Below are 23,600 nucleotides of genomic sequence, written 5' to 3' on the forward strand. Positions count from 1 at the left end.
AACATTACACTGTGGTCATAATGCTACGGTCATAACACTACGCTACAGTCATAACATTACACTGTGGTCATAACACTACGCTACAGTCATAATGCTACGGTCATAACACTATGCTACAGGCATAACATTACACTGTGGTCATAATGCTACGGTCATAGCTCTGTGGCAGCCCCCCGCATTTGCCGGGCGGAAGTGGGCATCCAGCCAGGACGGGTTGTGCCAGCTCTACGCTTGAGATCTCCAGTGCGCCTCCGCGGCCCAGTGTATTCGGTCCCGGCTCCACGTACCAGGCATCCAGTGTGTCTCCCCAGCCTGGTAAGCCCTGTGTCAGCTCCACACACCAGTGATGATCCATGGCACGAAGCCTCCAGTGACATCCATGGTCCGGTTCCATAGAAGCAGAGATGCCCACCCGGACCTGGGGGTGGTGGGGGGGTACTGTCATGCCCTGACCTTAGAGAGCCTTTTTATTTCTCTATTTGGTTAGGTCAGGGTGTGATTAGGGTGGGCCTTCTAGGTTCTGTTTCTATGTTGGTGTGTTTGATTCCCAATCGGAGGCAGCTGTCTATCGTTGTCTCTGATTGGGAATCAGATATAAATTGTCAGTTTCGTTTTGGGTTTTGTGGGATCTTGTCTTTGTTTGTTGCTTTATGCATGACGTTCGGTTTGTGTTCATTGTTTTTCCCCGGTATTACGTTTTCAAATAAAGAGAGAATGTACGCCTACCACGCTGCACCTTGGTCCGGTCATTTATCATCCGACGACGAGTGTAACAATGTAGGCACCTGAGTTGAGCCATACGGGAGACTAGGCATTTACCATCTCATTACCGCTATCAGATTAGGGGGCAATGCAGCCTGTTTTTTGTCCCTCCACTTTGGTTCTGAAATCACCATCACCCGCAAATGAACTTGTCATTTTTGCAGATTAAGTGTTTGAGCTACTAATGTATCAATATTTATAATTTACAAATGAGCTATGACATAGCCAATGAATATATAGCACAACTATAAAGGATTTCACCCCCATCTCTAAATCGGATGTTGGATGTTTTTATGGAGTTCTTGTTTTCTCCTCCCGCTTCGGACATGCAGTGCGCCTTGCAAAAATGTTTGCTGTCCTCGTTATGAAATTATCAGCTTTACCCTGTATATCTGAAAATGACCATATTGTTTAAACCTCTAGAGGCGATGTCCGTGCCCCCACGAAAATCTAATAAGCAGTAACAAAAGAATGACAAAATACGTCTGTTTAAACTAGAGATATGTTGTTTTGCATGGGCTGTGTATCAATCCACAGCATCCACCAAATGTAGCCTTCCACATCTGCAGTGGAAGGTGGCCGAGCTACAGCCGTGTTTGTCAGACCATGAGACATCCCGAAAATCGGTCTTCTCACGAAAACATCTGTAGCATCTGATTAGTTTGTTCTACACACTAATATGAGCCCCTATGGAAAGATGAGATGTTTTTCTCTAGGACGCCCACAAGCCTCACAAGACTGTTCTACACACTAATATGAGCCCCTATGGAAAGATGAGATGTTTTTCTCTAGGACGCCCACAAGCCTCACAAGACTAGTCTGAAGGTAGCCGTACCAGTAAAAAAACCCGAATGGAAGTATATATGGAGATAGTTTAGTGTCCATTTAAAAAAAAAAAAATATATATATATATATATATATATATATATATCAGAAATGTCATTCAGTGTTTCATCAAACACTTTTTTAAATACTTTTTTTATACTTAAAGGGGTTCTAAAATTCTAAATCAAATAGTTAAGTGATCCTCAGTTTGACCATCTTAAAACAATTCCATATGTTAGGATTCTCTGGGACATCCTATCAAGTGCACGCCATTGCCTGCCTCCATTTTGTATTTGCATCATCACTCACCCTTTCATTCCAGACAGGACATCATCCCTCTCTCCTGTTGCTATACCACTCTATAATAGAATTTCTAGAATCTAAAGGTACAGTATTCTAGAAGCGGAATGACATTTTTGTCACCTCTCTCTCCAACACCTTTCTCCATTTTAACATTGGTATTGTCTCTTCCCCCTCTTTCTCTTCAACTCTTCCTCTCTCTGTCACCTGATCCTATCCCTCCCATCTCTCTTGTGTCATGCAATAAACCTGTTTTTGTCCATCAAACTAATGCTGTGCCTCTATTAGCTTTTAACCACTCAATGCTGAGTTTTTTGGCTGTATGTTTAACTTAGACTCAAATAAAGTGTTTCTCTAGATATGAAGTAGGTTTGATGTTTATATTTGTCTTCCATCTCCATGCCCCCCCCCTCACTCTCCCTCCCTCTTTCTTCCTCTCTCTCTTTCTCGGATCACCACTTCCTCTCTCCTGACATTATATTTTGTTTCTTCACCCCTATCCTCTGTCTCCATGGTGATGATGGCAGGGTTTTATGGTCTGGATGAGTCTGACCTGGACAAGGTGTTCCGGCTCCCCACCACCACCTTCATCGGGGGCAGCGAGAGCGTTCTGCCCCTCAAAGAGATCATAAGCCGCCTCGAGGTAAAGTAGATCCGCCGCATCGTATACAACACACACTAGTAGTAACAATCATTACTAACAAAAATAGTACACACATGCACACATACACACTGACCTCACCTCTCTTTTCCTGTCCTGTAGATGGCATACTGTCAGTCTATTGGGGTAGAGTTCATGTTCATTAATGACCTGGAGCAGTGCCAGTGGATCAGACAGAAGTTTGAGAGGCCAGGTGTCATGCAGTTTACCCTGGAGGAGAAGAGGACCTTGCTGACCAGAATGGTTCGATCCACCAAGTATGTCTGTGTGTCTGTCTGTGTGTCTGTAAGTATGGTCATATGACACAAAAATAGAGGTCTTTGGCCACGCACACCAGTGGTGGGTTTGGCCTTCAAAAGAACAATGCAAATGCAGAAAATACCTCTTCCCTACTGTAAAATATGGTGGTACATCTTTGATATTATGGGGCTATTTTGCTTCCACTGGTCCTGGGGTCCTTGTTAAGGTCAACAGCATCATGAGCTTTACCCAGTACCAGGGCATTTTAGCCAGAAACCTGGTTACCTCTGCCAGGAGGCTGAAACTTGGCCGCAAGTGGATCTTCCAGCAAGACAATAACCCCCCACACACATCAACATCCACAAAGAAATTGTTACTTGACCACAAAATGGAGGAATGGTCTATTGTTTTGAATTTGTTATGTAACCTTCATTTAACTCGGCAAGTCAGATAAGTACGAATAGTTATTTACAATGACGGCCTACCCCGGTCAAACCCAGACGATGCTGGGCCAATTGTGCGCAGCCCCGTGGGACTCCCAATCACGGCCTGTTGTAATACAGCCTGGAATCAAACTAGGGTCTGTAATGATACCTCTAGCACTGAGATGCAGTGCCTTAGACTGCTGCACCACTCGGGAGCCCCTAAGATCACTCCAAATATGTTCACCATTTTTCATAAAACATTTTCGAAAAAGTCTGTGTCGTTATCCTCGCAAGAGGGTGATGGAGTATTGAAAACAGGGGATCCACCATCATTTTGAGATTTTTTTATTATTATTTGTCAAACAAAATCTATTTTTCTGAGCAATTGTATTAGTATAAAAGAATATCATTTGAATGTTTTTTGTTTTTTTTACATACAATATAGATCAGTATTTGTATTATTTTATACAGTCTTTTTTGCTCTTTGTCAAGGGATCCAATCATTCTGGACTTTACTGTATAACTCTATGACTGGATTCTGGACTGGGTAAAATGAGGAGTGGGCGGGGCCTAACCTTGTATGACTTCCTGTTGGTCAGGTTCGAGGAGTTCCTCCAGAGGAAGTGGTCATCAGAGAAGCGTTTTGGTCTGGAGGGCTGTGAGTCTCTCATCCCGGCCCTGAAGACCATCATCGATAAGTCCAGCATGAACGGAGTAGAGAGCATCATCATGGGCATGCCCCACAGGTACTGTTACCATGGAAATGCCAATCCCAGGCTGCCCCACACATAGCGTCGCTACGGTAGTACTAGACACCGGTCTCAACCTACTGTTGTAGCTCTCCTGGTTGCTGGGTTCCCGGGAATATTCACAGTTTCCATTACAACTACTTACATGCTGTTTAACATGTTCTTTACTGGAAAACCCAGATAGATTGTTCATTAGACCTGTAACATTTACTATACTGTACATGAAAGCTAAAAGTCTATCGTAGTTTCTCTCTCCCCAGGGGGAGATTGAATGTGTTGGCCAATGTGATCCATAAGGAGCTGGATCAGATCTTCTGTCAGTTTGACTCCAAACTGGAAGCTGCTGATGAGGTAAATTATTCAGCCAGTAGAGAGCAAATCAAATCAAATTTTATTTGTCACATACACATGGTTAGCAGATGTTAATTCGAGTGTAGCGAAATGCTTGTGCTTCTAGTTCCGACCATGCAGTAATATCGAACAAGTAATATAACCTAACAATTTCACAACAACTACCTTACACACAAGTGTAAATGAATAAGAATATGTACATAAATATATATGAATGAGCGATGGCCGAACGACATAGGCAAGATGCAGTAGATGGTATAGAGTACAGTATATACAGTGGGGAGAACAAGTATTTGATAACCTGCAAAATCAGCAGTGTTTCCTACTTACAAAGCATGTAGAGGTCTGTCATTTTTTATCATAGGTACACTTCAACTGTGAGAGATGGAATCTAAAACAGAAATCCAGAAAATCACATTGTATGATTTTTAAGTATTTAATTTGCATTTTATTGCATGACATGAGTATTTGATCACCAACCAACCAGTAATTCCGGCTCTCACAGACCTGTTAGTCCTGGTGACACAATGTGGAAACTCTCCTGGTGGCACAATGTGGAAACTCTCCTGGTGACACAATGTGGAAACTCCCCTGCTAACACATTGGAAACTCCCGGTGACACAATGTGGAAACTCCCCTGCTAACACATTGGAAACTCCTGGCAATACAATGTGGAAACTCCTGGCAATACAATGTGGAAACTCCCCTGCTAACACATTGGAAACTCCCGGTAACACAATGTGGAAACTCCCCTGCTAACACATTGGAAACTCCCGGTAACACAATGTGGAAACTCCCCTGCTAACACATTGGAAACTCCCGGTAACACAATGTGGAAACTCCCCTGCTAACACATTGGAAACTCCCGGTAACACAATGTGGAAACTCCCCTGCTAACACATTGGAAACTCCCGGTAACACAATGTGGAAACTCCCCTGCTAACACATTGGAAACTCCCAGTAACACAATGTGGAAACTCCCCTGCTAACACATTGGAAACTCCCGGTAACACAATGTGGAAAGTGAATAACATGGAAAAAGTCCTATCAGAAGCAAAAGAAAATGAAAAATGTTTCCTCATGTTTACCTCCATTTCACTTCTGAACATGCCCTTTCTTTATCCCTCCCCCTCTCTCTCTCTCCATCAGGGTTCTGGAGATGTGAAGTACCATTTGGGGATGTGGCACCGTAGGATCAACCGGGTCACTGATAGGAACATCACGCTGTCACTCATGGCTAACCCCTCCCATCTGGAGGCTGTGGACCCTGTGGTGCAGGGCAAGACCAAGGCTGAGCAGTTCTACTGTGGAGACACAGAGGGAAAAAGAGTATGTACACACACAAATGCACACCGTTTTTTTCTGTGTGTGTGCGCATTTATATTTCTCTGTGTGTGTGTTCCAGGTGATGTCCATCCTGCTCCATGGTGATGCAGCGTTTGCAGGCCAGGGGGTTGTCTACGAGACCTTCCACCTCTCTGACCTGCCCTCCTACACCACCCACGGCACTGTCCATGTGGTGGTTAACAACCAGGTAACACATCCTGCAACACCAAACACACCACTGTCCATGTGGTGGTCAACAACCAGGTAACACATCCTGCAACACCAAACACACCACTGTCCATGTGGTGGTCAACAACCAGGTAACACATCCTGCAACACCAAACACACCACTGTCCATGTGGTGGTCAACAACCAGGTAACACATCCTGCAACACCAAACACACCACTGTCCATGTGGTGGTCAACAACCAGGTAACACATCCTGCAACACCAAACACACCACTGTCCATGTGGTGGTCAACAACCAGGTAACACATCCTGCAACACCAAACACACCACTGTCCATGTGGTGGTCAACAACCAGGTAACACATCCTGCAACACCAAACACACCACTGTCCATGTGGTGGTCAACAACCAGGTAACACATCCTGCAACACCAAACACACCACTGTCCATGTGGTGGTCAACAACCAGGTAACACATCCTGCAACACCAAACACACCACTGTCCATGTGGTGGTCAACAACCAGGTAACACATCCTGCAACACCAAACACACCACTGTCCATGTTCTTCTGACGATCTTCATTTGGTGTATCGTGTCACTGACTCTTTGACAAATCCTGATTTTGTGGAGGTGATGCTTGAAGTGGAGGGGGGAGTTTTACTGGAAATTTTGGGTGTTTCTGTCATGGGGAGGGGCTTACTTCCATAAATAGAGTTAGCTAGTGTACACAACATTTGGTTCTGGGTTCTGAGATTAACTACCAGGTAACAAACACACTTTAACTGCCCCATGAATAGTTGTTCTCTATACCCTACACATACACACACACACACAAAACCTCCTACATCACTGTCACATTCACAGAAGAACAACCCTGTTACAAGCCCGCACCCACACACCCTCTAACCACCGGTCGCTTTTCCCTGTAGGTTGGTTTCACCACCGACCCCAGGGTGGCGAGGTCATCATCCTACCCTACAGACGTGGCCAAGGTGGTCAATGCCCCCATCTTCCACGTCAACGCTGATGACCCCGAGGCCGTCATGTACGTGTGTAACGTCGCCGCCGAGTGGAGAGCCACCTTTCACAAGGACGTGGTGGTAGACTTGGTGAGTGTGTTCCCTGATCAGGGTGCTGTTCATTAGGCAAACGGAAGAGCACTGAAACACGATTTTCGTTGTTTGTTTACCTCTTATGCTGACAGTCCCCGAAATGGGGCACTAGAATGACTTAAAACAATATGTATATGTTTACATGACTTATTTGATTGATTTCCCACCGTTTTATAAGTCAGAAAACAGCAATCCAGACCTTCCTAGGACCATGTAAACATCCTTGGTCGAATTGCCTCCCTCTGGTGGGAAATATCTTTCTAGGTGGGGAAACACTACTACATCAATAAAATATTGACCTCTTGCTAGGTTGATGACTAAAGCCACAGTGAAACGGTGCAAAACGCCTGTCAGCTCTAAATAACGTTTTCTGTCGCGTGCCCCACTGACCGTCACCAAGGTGTGTTGCTAAAGTGTAATGGTCTTAATCAGATGACTGAGCCAATGTTTACACACCCTTCTAATCTGTGTGTGTATATATATATATATATATATATATATATATATGAGTGTGTGTGTGTGTGTGTGTGTGTGTGTACCCTCCAGGTGTGTTACAGGCGTAACGGCCACAATGAGATGGACGAGCCCTTGTTCACTCAGCCTCTGATGTACAAGCAGATCAAGAAGCAGAAAGGAGTCCTCCAGAAATACTCTGAGAAACTCTTAGCAGAGGGAGCAGTCAGCAGACAGGACTATGAGGTAACACATTCTGCCATTTATACTATATACTCATATACAGTATATGGCCATATAAATCATAAACAACATGTTACATTTAGGTCATTTAGCAGACGCTCTTATCCAGAGCGAATTACAGTAATGAGTGCATACATTTTCATATTTGTTCGTACTGGTCCCCTTTGGGAATCGAACCCAAAACCCTAGGCGTTGCAAGTGCCATGCTCTACCAACTGAGTCACACAACCCTTGCAAACCGTACAAACGTGTACTAAGATATCCTATTCTGCCCTCTGTCTTTACATAAAATACTATCTTGAATGAATGAAATAGAATGTACTTGCTGATTGACATGAGGTGGCAAAGGGGTGTTGTTGAGTATAACATCATTCAACATTAAATAGATATGAACCCTTCCCATCTGGTGTTGAGTATAACATCATTCAACATTAAATAGATATGAACCCTTCCCATCTGGTGTTGAGTATAACATCATTCAACATTAAATAGATATGAACCCTTCCCATCTGGTGTTGAGTATAACATCATTCAACATTAAATAGATATGAACTCTTCCCATCTGGTGTTGAGTATAACATCATTCAACATTAAATAGATATGAACCCTTCCCATCTGGTGTTGAGTATAACATCATTCAACATTAAATAGATATGAACTCTTCCCATCTGGTGTTGAGTATAACATCATTCAACATTAAATAGATATGAACTCTTCCCATCTGGTGTTGAGTATAACATCATTCAACATTAAATAGATATGAACCCTTCCCATCTGGTGTTGAGTATAACATCATTCAACATTAAATAGATATGAACCCTTCCCATCTGGTGTTGAGTATAACATCATTCAACATTAAATAGATATGAACTCTTCCCATCTGTAGGAGGAGATAGCCAAGTATGACAAGATCTGTGAGGAGGCTCACGCTCGCTCTAAAGACGAGAAGATTCTACACATCAAACACTGGTTGGACTCTCCCTGGCCCGGTCAGTGTGTGTGTGTGTGTGTGTGTGTGTGTGTGTGTGTATGCCTTTGTGCGTGAGAAACTATATATTGTAAAACATAGGTTAAGGGCATATATATGTATATGTTAAAATCTATAATGTGTAGACAGACACTAACAACATGTATATTTATCTCTCTGTGTGTGTGTGTGTGTGTGTGTGTAGGTTTCTTCAACGTGGACGGCCAGCCTAAGAGTATGACCAGTCTGTCTACAGGCCTGCCTGAGGAGGAGCTGGTACACATAGGATACATCGCTTCATCTGTCCCTGTGGAAGACTTCACCCTACACAGGGGTACTGATAAACACACACACACACACAAAACCTGTGGAAGACAAGTACATATCCTCATCCATCTGTGTGTGTGTGTGTGCGTGTGCGTGTGCGGTTCAGGTTTGAGTCGTATACTAAAGGGTCGTACAGCGATGGTAGGCCAGCGTGTGTGTGACTGGGCTCTAGGAGAGTACATATCCTCATCTATCTATGTGTGTGTGTGTGTGTGTGTGGTTCAGGTCTGAGTCGTTTACTAAAGGGTCGTGCGGCGATGGTGGGCCAGCGTGTGTGTGACTGGGCTCTAGGAGAGTACATGGCCTTTGGTTCGCTGCTCAAGGAGGGGACACACATACGTCTCAGTGGACAGGACGTAGAGAGAGGAACCTTCAGGTATTAATGTCACCCTTAAGGACAGTCTATGTCACTGTTATGACTATGTCGAGCGTAAGTCACTTGCTTGACAGTGTTGTGTAGTTTGAGTATTCTATAGTAAGGTGTCTTTCAGGAAACCAGGGTTACGTTCATAACTGGATGTTATGTCAGTTTAATCAACATGTAGCTCAAGCAGTACTGTAACAATATGGTGGTGTTTTAACTTCTCTTTATCCCACTCCCTCTTTTTCTCTACCCATCCCTCTCTATGATATTTGCCTCTTTCTTGATTTCTTTTCTCTCTCTCTCCCTCCATCTCTCTCCTCTCTGCACAGTCACAGGCACCATGTCCTGCATGACCAGAAGATTGATAGGAGGATCTGTATCCCCATGAACCACATCTCTCCTAACCAGGCTCCATACACCGTCTGTAACAGCTCTCTGTCGGAGTATGGAGTACTGGGTTAGCACAAGCACGGATGCACGCACACATGCACGGACGCACGGACACACGCACGCACGCACGGATGCACGCACACGGACACACGCACAGTCTGGTTTTAATAACCTTGTGGGGGTACACAATTGATTCCGATTCAAAATCCTATTTTCCCTAAACCTTACCCTCACCCTTCAACCTAACCCTTACCCTATAACCCTAAACCTTACCCTAACCCCATAACCTTAAATCTAACCTTAATCCTAAACGTAACTCTATAACCTTAAACCGAACCCTAAACCTTAGCCTAACCCCATAACCTTAAACCTAACCTTAAACCTAACTTCTAACCTTTAACCCTTATTCTAACCCTGACACTAATTCTAACCCTATAACCCCTAGAAATATACTTTTTCCTTGTGGGGACTGGCAAAATGTGTTCAGTAAACATTTTGGTTTACTATTCTTATGGGAACATGTACACACACAGTACGTACATACAGTATATGCACACATTCATATACATACAGATGCAGTCTATTATTTTGCGCTTTACGCCACAGCATTATGGGGGGGTTGTCTGGCCACAGCATGCCACAGCATTATGGGGGGTTGTCTGGCCACAGCATGCCACAGCATTATGGGGGGTTGTCTGGCCACAGCATGCCACAGCATTATGGGGGTTGTCTGGCCACAGCATGCCACAGCATTATGGGGGTTGTCTGGCCACAGCATGCCACAGCATTATGGGGGTTGTCTGGCCACAGCATGCCACAGCATTATGGGGGTTGTCTGGCCACAGCATGCCACAGCATTATGGGGGTTGTCTGGCCACAGCATTATGGGGGGTTGTCTGGCCACAGCATTATGGGGGTTGTCTGGCCACAGCATTATGGGGGTTGTCTGGCCACAGCATGCCACAGCATTATGGGGGTTGTCTGGCCACAGCATTATGGGGGTTGTCTGGCCACAGCATTATGGGGGTTGTCTGGCCACAGCATTATGGGGGTTGTCTGGCCACAACATTATGGGGGTTGTCTGGCCACAACATTATGGGGGTTGTCTGGCCACAACATTATGGGGGTTGTCTGGCCACAACATTATGGGGGTTTGTCTGTTTTTGTTAGTTACTACCCTCATTCCTTCTGACCTGAACATCCCCCCCCTCTCTCTGCCTCTGTCCCTCTCCCTCACTCTGCCTCTGTCCCTCTCCCTCTCTCTGCCTCTGTCCCTCTCCCTCACTCTGCCTCTGTCCCTCTCCCTCACTCTGCCTCTGTCCCTCTCCCTCACTCTGCCTCTGTCCCTCTCTCCCCTTTATCTCTAGGATTTGAGCTGGGTTTTGCCATGGCCAGTCCCAATGCATTGGTTCTATGGGAGGCCCAGTTTGGAGACTTCAACAACACAGCCCAGTGTATTATAGACCAGTTCATCTGCCCAGGACAGGCCAAGTGGGTCAGACAGAACGGAATAGTCCTGCTGCTGCCCCATGGCATGGAGGGAATGGTAGGGACTACTATATATGGGTTCGTTGTCTGTCTGCATGTCTGCCTGCCTGCCATAGTCACTGAGAACAGAATAGTACTGCAGCTCCTATCGCTTTATCTCTGTCTCTCTAAATGTCGGTGTCCGTTTGGGAAAAAATCTGTTGACACAAATGGATGATAAACGACGTATCCAATGATTCTTCACTCAGGGACCAGAGCACTCCTCGGCCCGACCAGAGAGGTTCCTGCAGATGTGTAACGAAGACCCAGATACCTACCCTGTAAGTGTGTGTGTGTGTTTGTGTATGTCTGAGAGACAGCGAGAGAGAGGGAGTCTCTAAACTTGTGTGTGTATGACCTGTCCCGTCCACAGATATTCTCTGCTGAGGAGTTTGCAGTGCGTCAGCTGTATGACTGTAACTGGATCATAGTCAACTGCTCTACACCGGCTAACTACTTCCACATCCTCCGTAGACAAATACTACAGGCCTTCAGGAAGCCTGTGAGTGTCAGACGCACACACACACACACACACACACTAACCTCTCCTCTTTTTATTGATTCTCTCTGTCCTCCAGCTGATAGTCATTACCCCCAAGTCTCTGCTGCGCCACCCAGAGGCCAAGTCAAGCTTTGATGACATGCTGCCAGGTGAGGGATGGATGGATGGAATGGGAGAAGAGTGGGGCTCATTGGGTTTTGAGGAGGCGAGAAGATGTGAGGACTCAAGGAAAGATGATTTGAGAAAGAGCCCCAGTGTCTCTGACGCGTGTGTGTTTCAGGTACCCACTTCCAGCGTCTGATCCCAGACAGTGGTCCTGTGTGTGAGAACCCAGAGGCGGTGAAGAGGATTGTGTTCTGTACTGGGAAGGTCTACTATGAACTGACCCGAGAACGCAACAACAGAGGCAATGATGATATTGTGGCCATTGCGCGCATAGAGCAGGTACATACACACACACACACACACACACACACACACACACACACACACACACACACACACACACACACACACTTCCAATCTCACCTCTCTCTCTCTCTTCCTCCAGCTCTCTCCGTTTCCGTTTGACCAGGTGAAAGTGGAGACAGATCGTTATCCTAATGCTGACCTGGTGTGGTGCCAGGAAGAACACAAGAACCAGGGTTACTATGACTATGTCAAACCCCGCCTACGAACCACCGTTGACCGCACCCGCCCCGTTTGGTACAACCCACCCTCCTTCACTCATACCAGCTCTGGGAAAGAGATCATTGAATGATTTGATGAAACGCAGGGGGAATAGACTTGTGTTTTGTATTAATTGTGTGCTTCATTCTTTTGTGTGTATGTGTAGGTATGCTGGTCGTGGGCCAGCAGCAGCTCCAGCTACAGGGAACAAAGCAGCTCACCTGGTGGAATTACAACGCTTCCTAGATACAGCTTTTAACCTGGATGCATTTACTGAACAGTCCTAACACACTTATACACTACACCCTAACCCCTATACCCTACACCGTAACCTTACCTCACCTGGTGGAGTTACAACACTTCCTAGATACAGCTTTTAACCTGGACACTTACACTTGAAAGTCTTAGAAGACCCTACACCCAATGTACTACACCCTACTCAATACACCCTTATACCCTCGGCCTCCACTCCACTCTACCTGCTGGAGTTCTACGCTTTTTAACTGGATGCATACACTTGAAAGTCCTAGCACAGGGATATCCTGACCCCTAGACCCTGGCTACACCCTACCCTTACCTCACTCTGCTGAAGTTACACCGCTTTTTAGTCAGGTTTTCACCTGGATGCATACACTTGAGTTTTAGCTCACCGTTACGCTTGTCATCGGATGATAAATGAAGGTGCAGAGTGGTAGGCGTACATTCTCTCTTTATTTGAAAACGTAACACCGGGAAAAAACAATGCACACAAACCAAATGTAAAGCTAGTCATGCATAAACAAAGACAAGATCCCACAACTGAAGGTGGGAAAAAGGGCTGCCTAAGTATGATCCCCAATCAGAGACAGCAATAGACCGCTGCCTCTGATTGGGAACCATACCCGACCAACAAAGAAATATACAAACTAGAATGCCCACCCAAATCACACCCTGACCTAACCAAATAAAGAAATAAAAAAAGTCTCTCTAAGGTCAGGGTGTGACACTCACTTAAACCCTACACCCTAACCCTTATCCCTAAACCAGCATACACTGGATTGTCTGCTATAGAAGACTTCCGCGATACGCACACTGACTGACCATAGGTCCTCTTGAACTGTTGATTCATGGGGGAAATGTCCATAGAGTCAGACAAACAATGGACCCATTTTATCAACCATACAAATACTTTTGTACATTTTCCTCTCTCTCCATCTCTCCCTTCTCATTCTCTTTCTTCTCCATCCCTCTCTTCATCTGTCTTTTCACCCTCCTTCCTTTATTCTCCCCACTCATCCCCTTCTCTTTTTCCTCTCCTCTTGACCAATCACTCCCTCTTCTCCTCCTCTCTTCTCCTCCCTCTCTTCCACCTCCTGTGCCAAATGTAAACAAGCTGTTAAGAGATTACTGGATGAGAAATGACTAGTATATTATTATATCAAACATTATATAAGATACAGTAGTAACTTATGAAGAGACGAGGTGAAAATGTCTACTGGTCTGGTGGGGATCTCTTTGGAACTAAATAAAGGATTTATTTATGTTAGTATAGTGTTGTTAGTATATGTTTGTCCTTTTATAATTTATTCATTCAATAAAGACATGACATTCTGTTTTCAACGTGAGGGCATGAGAATGCTTTTTAGGAATCTAATGTAATATTTGATATTATTAATAACGTATTAAAAACATATCTTGTGTGTGTCAGCGCTCAACTACAATACAGGGCTCCACAATGCTCAGTTTAGTTTACCAACAAGCAAAGATTGACATCACTGGATTATAAGAAGGGTCACTTCTAGATCATCACTGAATTATAAGGAGGGTCACTTCTAGCTCATCACTGAATTATAAGGAGGGTCACTTCTAGCTCATCACTGGATTATAAGAAGGGTCACTTCTAGCTCATCACTGGATTATAAGAAGGGTCACTTCTAGCTCATCACTGGATTATAAGAAGGGTCACTTCTAGCTCATCACTGGATTATAAGAAGGGTCACTTCTAGCTCATCACTGGATTATAAGGAGGGTCACTTCTAGCTCATCACTGGATTATAAAGAGGGTCACTTCTAGCTCATCACTGGATTATAAGAAGGGTCACTTCTAGCTCATCACTGGATTATAAGAAGGGTCACTTCTAGCTCATCACTGGATTATAAGAGGGGTCACTTCCAGCTCTAATTCAGTGTAACCTGTAATAAGATATTACATTACATAATGTAACAAGACAGTATAGTCACCTGAAGGAAATGGATGTGATCCTCTGTGTGTGAGAGTTTCTCCAGCTCAGCATCTCTCCTCCTCAGATCAACTAGCTCCTGTTTCAGTGGCTCCAGTAGACCTTCAGCACGACTCACTTCAGCCTTCTCCTGAGCTCTGATCAGCTCCTTCACCTCAGAGAGCCTTTCCTCCATGGAGTGGATCAGTTCAGTAAAGATCCTCTCACTGTCATCCACTGCTGTATTTGCAGAATGCTGTTAGAGAGAGAGAGAGAGAGAGAGAGAGAGAGAGAGAGAGAGAGAGCGAGAGAGAGAGAGGAGGCTCCTTGTCAAAACGTATATTCCCACTCTAACTGGGAACCCAGACAGCCTGTTCCATACAATGGGACTGGAGAGTCTCTCTCTCTCACCTTAAGAGACTCCACAGCCTGTTGGTGCTCCTTCCGCACCTTCTCTCTCTCTCCTGGACTATGTTGTTGATTGTTACCAAACATTCACCACAGCACACAGTTGACCAGCTTGTGTTTCTTTAGTCCAGGAGTGAGGTTGGAGGTGAGTCTCACAGTAAGACACCAGACAGGACATGAGGGCTTTCTGGTCCCAGTGCAGAAATCACACGCCACATCTCCAGGTCCAACATAGCACAGAGCAGGGGGAGCAGCCTGGAGTCCTGTCTTCTTCAGTGTCTCCACCACCTCAGCCAACATGTTATTTTTCCTCAGAGTAGGCCTTGGAGTGAAGGTCTGATTGCACTGAGGACAGCTGTAGATGCCCTGTTCGTCCTGATCCCAGTAGCCCTCAATACAACTTCTACAGTAACTGTGTCCACAAGGAATAGCCACCGGCTCCTTCAGTAGATCCAGACAGACAGAACAACATAACTAGTCCTGGTCCAGTAGAACTCCCTGCTGAGCCATTTAGACTGTTGTTGTTCACTCACACACAGACAGACAGACGACAGAGAGACTCGGATCAGGTTAGTTTCCACCGAAGAGAGTTTGTGGGAGGGACTTCCTGGTTCTGCCAAAGGGTGTGTGTGTGTGTGTGTGTGTGTGTGTGTGTGTGTGTGTGTGTGTGTGTGTGTGAGTGAGAGAGAGAGACAGAGAAACAAGAGAGAGACGTGTGTGTCAGTGGAGACTGGTGGGAGGAGCTATAGGAGGACTGGCTCATTGTAATGACTGAATGGAATTGAATTAATGGAATAGAATTAATGCAACACAGTCAAAAGTGTTTTCCATGTTTGATGTGTTTGATACTGTTCCATTTACACCATTTCAGCCATTGCAATGAGCCAGTCCTCCTATAGCTCGTCCCACCAGCCGCCACTGGTGCGTATGTCTGTCAGCCACAATACAGCCACAAAACTCATTTTGCCAATAAACAAACAGTGAAGTCACTAGATTATAAAGAGGAATTTATTCAAAATGTTTAAAGAAAAAAAAGTATAATTTTAGAGTATTTTACAGAACACTGCATGTATATATATATATATATATATATATGTCTGGTGATTGTTAAATTGTTGGCTATCATCAAGGGAGAAATCAAAAAGCAGGACCCCTGATTTTGTTGACATCATTTCATTAGCTTCGTTTTATCATCACATTTAGTCGTTTTCTAAATAGTTCAGTATGCAGTAGTTACAAATGTATCAGTTTGATTTAGGAACAGTTGTCTATTGAAAAGACAAACACATTCATAATCAACCATTACTTGGAATTGTACCATGTTTCTATCCACAGATCATTCATAGAGCCACTATCTCTGGGGTGCATCTCAATAATGTGAAAAAAGGAAAGGAGACAAGGAAAGGAAGCTCCTTTAGAGTATGTAGATGTGTCCTCACAGCTGACTCCTGTGTTTCAGGGTATTCCTGATCCAGTCAAACAGGTCCGCATGTGTGTGAGCCAACTGTATCACAGCACAGTAGTCAACCAGCAACTCATACAGCTCACCTGAGACAGGGGAGAGGAATCAATCAATCAAACTTGATTTACACGGCAACCAGGAGGATTTGATGTTTGACTAAACACAGTGAAGGGAAGGAGGACTTTTTTACATCACGGCAACGTGTGGAACCAATGTCATATAAAAAACCTCGTCCAAGGCAGGCCCATGTTTTTTCTATCCTCAGTCCACTTTGACAGGGTGCAGGTGTAGGGTCTTCCATTGAGAGAATCTTCATCATATCAATAGAAAATAATAACAATCTATAAAAAAAAAAATCACAACCTCAAGCTTTTGGAGTTGACTATACGCACTCAAGCAAAATAATATACCTACTCTTGATTTAGGCTATATTCTTGAATGCCAAATGTTTCTGATCAGTGATAGATGAGAAAACGAATATGTCACGCCCTGACCTTAGTTATCTTAGTTTTCTTTATTATTTTGGTTAGGTCAGGGTGTGACGGGTGGTTTGTGTAGTTTTTGTATTGTCTAGGGTGTCATGACGTTGGCCTCTTTGAGTATAGCAACCCCATCCCCCTCTCCCTGCCTCCCCCTTTCCTCCTTCAACTAGGCTGCTGTGGTCAGAGGTCGTAAAGTCCTGAGAAGAACTCATGGACACACAGTTACAGAGAGAGCAGTTTTTCATGGAGACAAAGGAAATCCTTCCACCTTACAGAACTTGAGGTACGAACAAAGTTCATATTCCAGAGAAAGTGTAAAAGATCGGTGAAGAATCCAGCTACAAACTGGTCCGTTTGTCACAACTTGGGAAGGTCATGGGAGACGGTGTGGCCACATTACCATAACGCTGTTTATATAATAGCCCCAGATATAATGTTTACATCTAATTGTTGTATAAGATGAATGAGTGAGTATGATACTGTTTACACAATTTTACAATGTGATTTTGGACTGTTTAATGAAGGAAAACTCAAAAAGGGAATTGGATTTGAACTAAATCAGAGGACCGCCCCTGAGCCCAGTGAGGGTCAGACATCCTGGGACAGCCCTTTTCTGCCATTCCGAATAAAACCCAACTTTGAGAAATTATCACCATGTTATTCTCCATTAGGGGAGGACAAAGGTTGTAGACCATTGCTGAATCTTTTAACCATACCACGTGGTTAAACTCTTAGACTATCGATACCGACAGAATGAGAACAAGTCTTTGATACTAATTACTAGTCTACAGCTAGGAATTCGGTATCATTGAACGAGAACCGCCGAAACATCCATTCTATAATGAATGACACTTTGAACTATCCCCTCTAACCAAGACAGAGAGAGAGAGAGAGAGGGAGAGAGACGGAGAATTCTACGAAAGACAAACTTTACACCAGCGATCAAGACGACACACTGAGCGTAAATATATATATTGATTGCAATTGTTCCCGAATGAGTGAGCGTTCATGTGTAAAGGATTAGCATTTTAATTGTTATAATTAACTCTGTAGTGACTTCTTAGTCGACCCCCATTTCCCTTTTTGTTTAACAAGCCGCCATGTTGGTTTAGCCCACTAGGGCGCAGTTTCCTATCATTACATTTACCTTTGTTTGTTTGTTTATGCATTTCTGTGAATTACTTAGTTATAAATAAATGATTTAAGACAATTGATGTATGGATGACTCATAGTGAAGACTGGGTTCGTGCAGATAACCAACAATTTACAACGTTTGGAATGAGACTAACGTGAGGTAAAGTAAATAATTCATTAATTCAAAGACTAATTGATCAGATAAAATATCTGAAAAGTTATTTTAGGAAATGATAACTTTGTAATCTGAATATTTTTCCTTGGTGCCCCGATTTCATAGTTAATTAGTTATGTGCTTAATCAGTTGATCGCATAGTAACTCATTACAGAGAAACTTTGATAAAAACTATCAGTCTTCAGTTAATGACAGTAAAGACACGACAAGGGGTTTTGTATGTCTAGGGGTTGTTGTTTATCTAGGTGTTTATAGGTCTATGGTTGCTAGATTGGTGCCCAATCAGAGGCAGCTGTTTATCATATTTAGGTAGCCATATACCTTGGGTATTTTTTGGGTTATTGTCTATGTGTAGTTGCCTGTCAGCACTTGTTATTGTAGCATCACGTTCGTTTTGTTATTTTGTTAGTTTGTTAAGTGTTCTTCGTTTAATTAAAAGAAGAATGTATTCTTATCACGCTGCGCCTTGGTCTTATCGTTATGACGAACGTGACAGAATAACCCACCAAACAAGGACCAAGCAGCGTGAAAAGGAGCAACAGAGCTTAATGTGGAGATGGACCTGGGAGGAGATATTAGATGGAGCAGGACCCTGGACACAGCCGGGGGAGTATCGCCGTCCTAAGGAGGAGTTAGAGGCAGCGAAAGCGGAACGGCGACACTACGAGGAAAAATACCGGAAAATAGAGGAACGGCGACGATATGAAGGTACACGGCTAGCACGGAAGCCCGAGAGGCAGCCACAATATTTTTGGGGAGGGGGGAGGCACACAAGGAGATTGGCTGAGTCAGGTAGGAGACCTGAGCCAACTCCTCGTGTTTACTGTGGGGAGCGTGTTACTGGTCAGGCACCGTGTTATGCAGTAGAGCGCACGGTGTCTCCAGTGCGCTATTCTAGCCCGGTGCGCTCTATTCCAGCTCCTCACATTTTCCGGGCTAGAATGGGCATCCAGCCAGGACGTATTGAGCCAGCTCAAAGTTCTGGATCTCCAATGAGTCTCCACGGTCCAGTGTATCCTGTGCTTCCTCCCCGCACTCGCCCTGAGGTGTGTGTCACCAGCCCAGTACCACCAGTGGCCAACACCACGCACCAGGCCTACAGTGCGCCTCGGCAGTCCAGAGCGTCCGGCGACAGTACCCAGTCCAGAGCGTCCGGCGACGGGCCACAGTCCAGAACCTCCAACGACGGGCCACAGTCCGGGGTCTCCAGCGACGGTCCCCAGCCCGGGGTCTCCAGCGACGGTCCCCAGCCCGGGGTCTCCAGCGATGGTCCCCAGCCCGGGGTCTCCAGCGACGGTCCCCAGCCCGGGGTCTCCAGCGATGGTCCCCAGCCCAGGGTCTCCAGCGATGGTCCCCAGCCCGGGGTCTCCAGCGACGGTCCCCAGTCTAGAACATTCGGCAATGATCCACGCAGCAAGGGTCCCCAGCCCGGGGCCTACGGCGAAGACTCAGTGTAAAGAAGGGGGGGTGGCGTCCAGAACCAGAGCCGCCACCAAGGTTAGATGCCCACCCAGACCCTCCCATATAGGTTTAGGTTTGCGGCCGGGAGTCCGCACCTTTGGGGGGGGGGGAATACTGTCACGCCCTGACCTTAGTTATCTTTGTTTTCTTTATTATTTTGGTTAGGTCAGGGTGTGACGAGGGTGGTTTGTGTAGTTTTGGATTGTCTAGGGGTTTTGTATATCTAGGGGTTGTTGTATATCTAGGTGTTTATTTGTCTATGGTTGCTAGATTGGTTCCCAATCAGAGGCAGCTGTTTATCGTGGTCTCTGATTGGGGACCATATTTAGGTAGCCATATTCCTTGGGTATTTTGTGGGTTATTGTCCATGTGTAGTTGAAAGCCTTCCCAGAAGAGTGGAGGCTGTTATAGCTGCATAGGTGGGGACGAGCAGGTGTCCACATACTTTTGGTCATTTAGTGTACATGTTGGATAAAACAATTGTCACGACAGGCCTGATGGAAACAGAAGATTTGTTGGTAAACTTTCCAAATGTCGACAAAACAAAATACACTAGACAAGGTGGGAGCTTTTTGTGTCTAATTAAATTAATTACGTGAGAAATGTTGGTGGAAACGCTTATACACAAATATTGATATAATAACCATCCTATGAACATGGAGTCACGCGATGACATGTGTGGTCCTCCCACTACAACTCGTCAGGAAACCATGCAGTTTATTAGGCTACAGATGAAATAAGTTATGATGAACTTCACAGGGTGGTGAAAGTGCACGGTGATGATCTTGATGCTCCTTTCCAATAAATATAGAGGGTCTTATTCTGGTGACATGATGATCGATGCGTGACTGCTGTTTGACAAACAAATATATTCTCACTGTTGTACACATTGAATTTGGTACATTCATTACTTTTTGTGTGCACTATGTCATCAAGACTGATTTTTTTTCCACAACAAGTCCATTTGGTGGAAACACACTAGTGGGAAAATGTGCATATTTCCTTTATGCGGTTTTTAGAATATTCACAAGGAAATCTGTCGCCAATTGGATGGCAACCTTGATTTGTCAAGAGTTCCACGTTGTCTGAAAACAGTGCTGAAATAGTTGACAACACACAGGTAGGCTCATGCTATTGGAGTTTCATTAAGTAACAATCTTATGCCTTCAATTGCATTAGCCTACTTTATTCCCATATTTTCGTTATTCAGTGATATTTATTCCCACAGTAATTCTTTATGGATCCATCGTGTTGTGGTTAAGAAAACAGTGCATGTGGTGGGCTATATGCAGAGATGAGTGAAGTGACATGCCTCACAAAGTTTACAACTGCCAGGAGGATAGAAGTAATGGGTGCAGCCTAGCAACCATCAAGAGATAAAAAGCGTAGTGCAAGTCAATGCCACCTTGGTTTGAATACACTGAACAAAAATATAAAACGCAACATATAAAGTGTTGGTCCCATGTTTCATGAGCTGAAATAAAAGCTCCCTGAAATGTTTCATATGGACAAAAAGCTTAGTTCTCTCAAATTTTGTACACAAATTTGCTTACATCCCTGTTAGGGAGCATTTCTCCTTTGCCAAGAGAATCCATCCACCTGACAGCTTGCGGCGCGGACAGAGATGTCCGCCTCGCTTCGCGTTCCTATGCAGTTGTTGACATTTTTTTTACGTGTCATTTCTTACATTGGTACCTCAGGTAATCTTAGGTTTCATTACATACAGTCGGGAAGAACTACTGAATATAAGAGCAACGTCAACTCACCATCAGTACGACCAGGAATATGACTTTCCCGAAGCGGATCCTGTGTTCTGCCTTCCACCCAGGACAACGGAATGGATCCCAGCCTGCGACCCAAAACAACGACGTCGTCAAAGAGGGAAACGAAGCGGTCTTCTGGTCAGGCACCGGAGACGGGCACATCGCACACCACTCCCTAGCATTCTACTCGCCAATGTCCAGTCTCTTGACAACAAGGTTGATGAAATCCGAGCAAGGGTAGCATTCCAGAGGTACATCAGGGACTGTAACGTTCTTTGCTTCACAGAAACATGGCTCACTCGAGAGATGCTAACGGAATCGGTGCAGCCAGCTGGTTTCTTCACGCATCACGCCGACAGCATCTTTCTGGTAAGAAGAGGGGCGGGGGTGTATGCCTTATGATTAACGAGACGTGGTGTGACCACAACAGCATACAGGAACTCAAGTCCTTCTGTTCACCTGACATAGAATTCCTCACAATCAAATGTCGTCCGCATTATCTACCAAGGGAATTCTCTTTGATTATAATCACAGCCGTATATATTCCCCCCCAAGCAGACACATCGACGGCCCTAAACGAACTTTATTTGACTCTTTGCAAACTGGAAACCACATATCCTGAGGCTGCATCCATTGTAGCTGGGGATTTTAACAAGGCTAATCTGAAAACAAGACTCCCTAAATTGTATCAGCATATCGATTGCACAACCAGGGCTGATAAAACCTTGGACCATTGCTATTCTAACTTCCACGACGCATATAAGGCCCTCCCCCGCCCTCCTTTCGGAAAAGCTGACCACGACTCCATTTTGTTGCTTCCTGCCTACAGACAGAAACTAAAACAAGAAGCTCCCGCGCTCAGGTCTGTTCAACGCTGGTCCGACCAATCTGATTCCACGCTTCAAGACCGCTTCGATCACGTGGATTGGGATATGTTCCGCATTGCGTCCAACAACAACATTGACGAATACGCTGATTCGGTGAGCGAGTTCATGAGAAAGTGCATTGATGATGTCGTTCCCATAGCAACAATTAAAACATTCCCAAACCAGAAACTGTGGATTGATGGCAGCATTCGCGTGAAACTGAAAGCGCGAACCACTGCTTTTAACCAGGGAAAGGTGACCGGAAACATGACCGAATACAAACAGTGTAGCTATTTCCCCCGCAAGGCAATCAAACAAGCTAAGCGTCAGTATAGAGACAAAGTAGAGTCACAATTCAACGGTTCAGACACAAGAGGTATGTGGCAGGGTCTACAGTCAATAACAGATTACAAAAAGAAAACCAGACCCGTCAATGCCTGCTCCCAGGCAGACTAAATTTTGCCAGCTTTGAGAACAATACAGTGCCACTGACACAGCCCGCAACCAAAACCTGCGGACTCTCCTTCACTGCAGCCGACGTGAGGAAAACATTTAAACGTGTTAACCCTCGCAAGGCTGCAGGCCCAGACGGCATCCCCAGCCGCGCCCTCAGAGTATGCGCAGACCAGCTGGCTGGTGTGTTTATGGACATATTCAATCAATCCTTATCCCAGTCTGCTGTTCCCACATGCATCAAGAGGGCCACCATTGTTCCTGTTCCCAAGAAAGCGAAGGTAACTGAGCTAAACGACTACCGCCCCGTAGCATTCACTTCCGTCATCATGAAGTGCTTTGAGAGACAAGTCAAGGACCATATCACCTCCACCCTACCTGACACCCTAGACCCACTCCAATTTGCTTACCGCCCAAATAGGTCCACAGACGATGCAATCTCAACCACACTGCACACTGCCCTAACCCATCTGGACAAGAGGAATACCTATGTGAGAATGCTGTTCATCGACTACAGCTCAGCATTTAACACCCTAGTACCCTCCAAACTCGTCATCACGCTCGAGACCCTGGGTCTCGACCCCGCCCTGTGCAACTGGGTACTGGACTTCCTGACGGGCCGCCCCCAGGTGGTGAGGGTAGGTAACAACTTCTCCACCCCGCTGATCCTCAACACTGGGGCCACACAAGGGTGCGTTCTGAGCCCTCTCCTGTACTCCCTGTTCACCCACGACTGCGTGGCCATGCACACCTCCAACTCAATCATCAAGTTTGCGGACGACACTACAGTGGTAGGCTTGATTACCAACAACGATGA

General features: G+C 45.1%; 2 protein-coding genes across 7 annotated transcripts in view; one reads left to right on the forward strand and one right to left on the reverse strand.

Moving 5' to 3' along the window:
• LOC112220122 (2-oxoglutarate dehydrogenase, mitochondrial-like) overlaps positions 1-13,980 on the forward strand; it is a 51,818-nt gene extending 37,838 nt beyond the window's left edge. For 3 of the 6 annotated variants that reach the window (XM_042302547.1, XM_042302548.1, XM_042302552.1), the window contains 19 exons: positions 2,415-2,530; positions 2,651-2,805; positions 3,813-3,959; positions 4,208-4,313; positions 5,463-5,642; positions 5,719-5,847; positions 6,757-6,936; positions 7,486-7,638; positions 8,522-8,624; positions 8,808-8,936; positions 9,155-9,305; positions 9,623-9,750; positions 11,051-11,229; positions 11,420-11,491; positions 11,584-11,712; positions 11,789-11,861; positions 11,993-12,156; positions 12,263-12,417; positions 12,548-13,980. In XM_042302547.1, coding sequence (XP_042158481.1) covers positions 2,415-2,530; positions 2,651-2,805; positions 3,813-3,959; positions 4,208-4,313; positions 5,463-5,642; positions 5,719-5,847; positions 6,757-6,936; positions 7,486-7,638; positions 8,522-8,624; positions 8,808-8,936; positions 9,155-9,305; positions 9,623-9,750; positions 11,051-11,229; positions 11,420-11,491; positions 11,584-11,712; positions 11,789-11,861; positions 11,993-12,156; positions 12,263-12,417; positions 12,548-12,668 — 2,570 coding nt within the window. In that variant the 3' untranslated portion in view covers positions 12,669-13,980. The remainder of the gene's footprint in view (positions 1-2,414; positions 2,531-2,650; positions 2,806-3,812; positions 3,960-4,207; positions 4,314-5,462; positions 5,643-5,718; positions 5,848-6,756; positions 6,937-7,485; positions 7,639-8,521; positions 8,625-8,807; positions 8,937-9,154; positions 9,306-9,622; positions 9,751-11,050; positions 11,230-11,419; positions 11,492-11,583; positions 11,713-11,788; positions 11,862-11,992; positions 12,157-12,262; positions 12,418-12,547) is intronic. The other 3 variants (XM_042302549.1, XM_042302550.1, XM_042302551.1) reach the window with 2 other exon arrangements.
• A 1,997-nt stretch (positions 13,981-15,977) lies between these two features.
• The window catches only part of pargl (poly (ADP-ribose) glycohydrolase, like), a 35,080-nt gene continuing 27,457 nt past the window's right edge, over positions 15,978-23,600 (reverse strand). Inside the window, exon 17 of the mRNA XM_024381768.2 lies at positions 15,978-16,535. Coding sequence (XP_024237536.2) covers positions 16,423-16,535 — 113 coding nt within the window. The 3' untranslated portion in view covers positions 15,978-16,422. The remainder of the gene's footprint in view (positions 16,536-23,600) is intronic.

This window comes from Oncorhynchus tshawytscha, linkage group LG20, assembly GCF_018296145.1.
Source record: "Oncorhynchus tshawytscha isolate Ot180627B linkage group LG20, Otsh_v2.0, whole genome shotgun sequence".
NCBI classification, from domain to species: domain Eukaryota; kingdom Metazoa; phylum Chordata; class Actinopteri; order Salmoniformes; family Salmonidae; genus Oncorhynchus; species Oncorhynchus tshawytscha.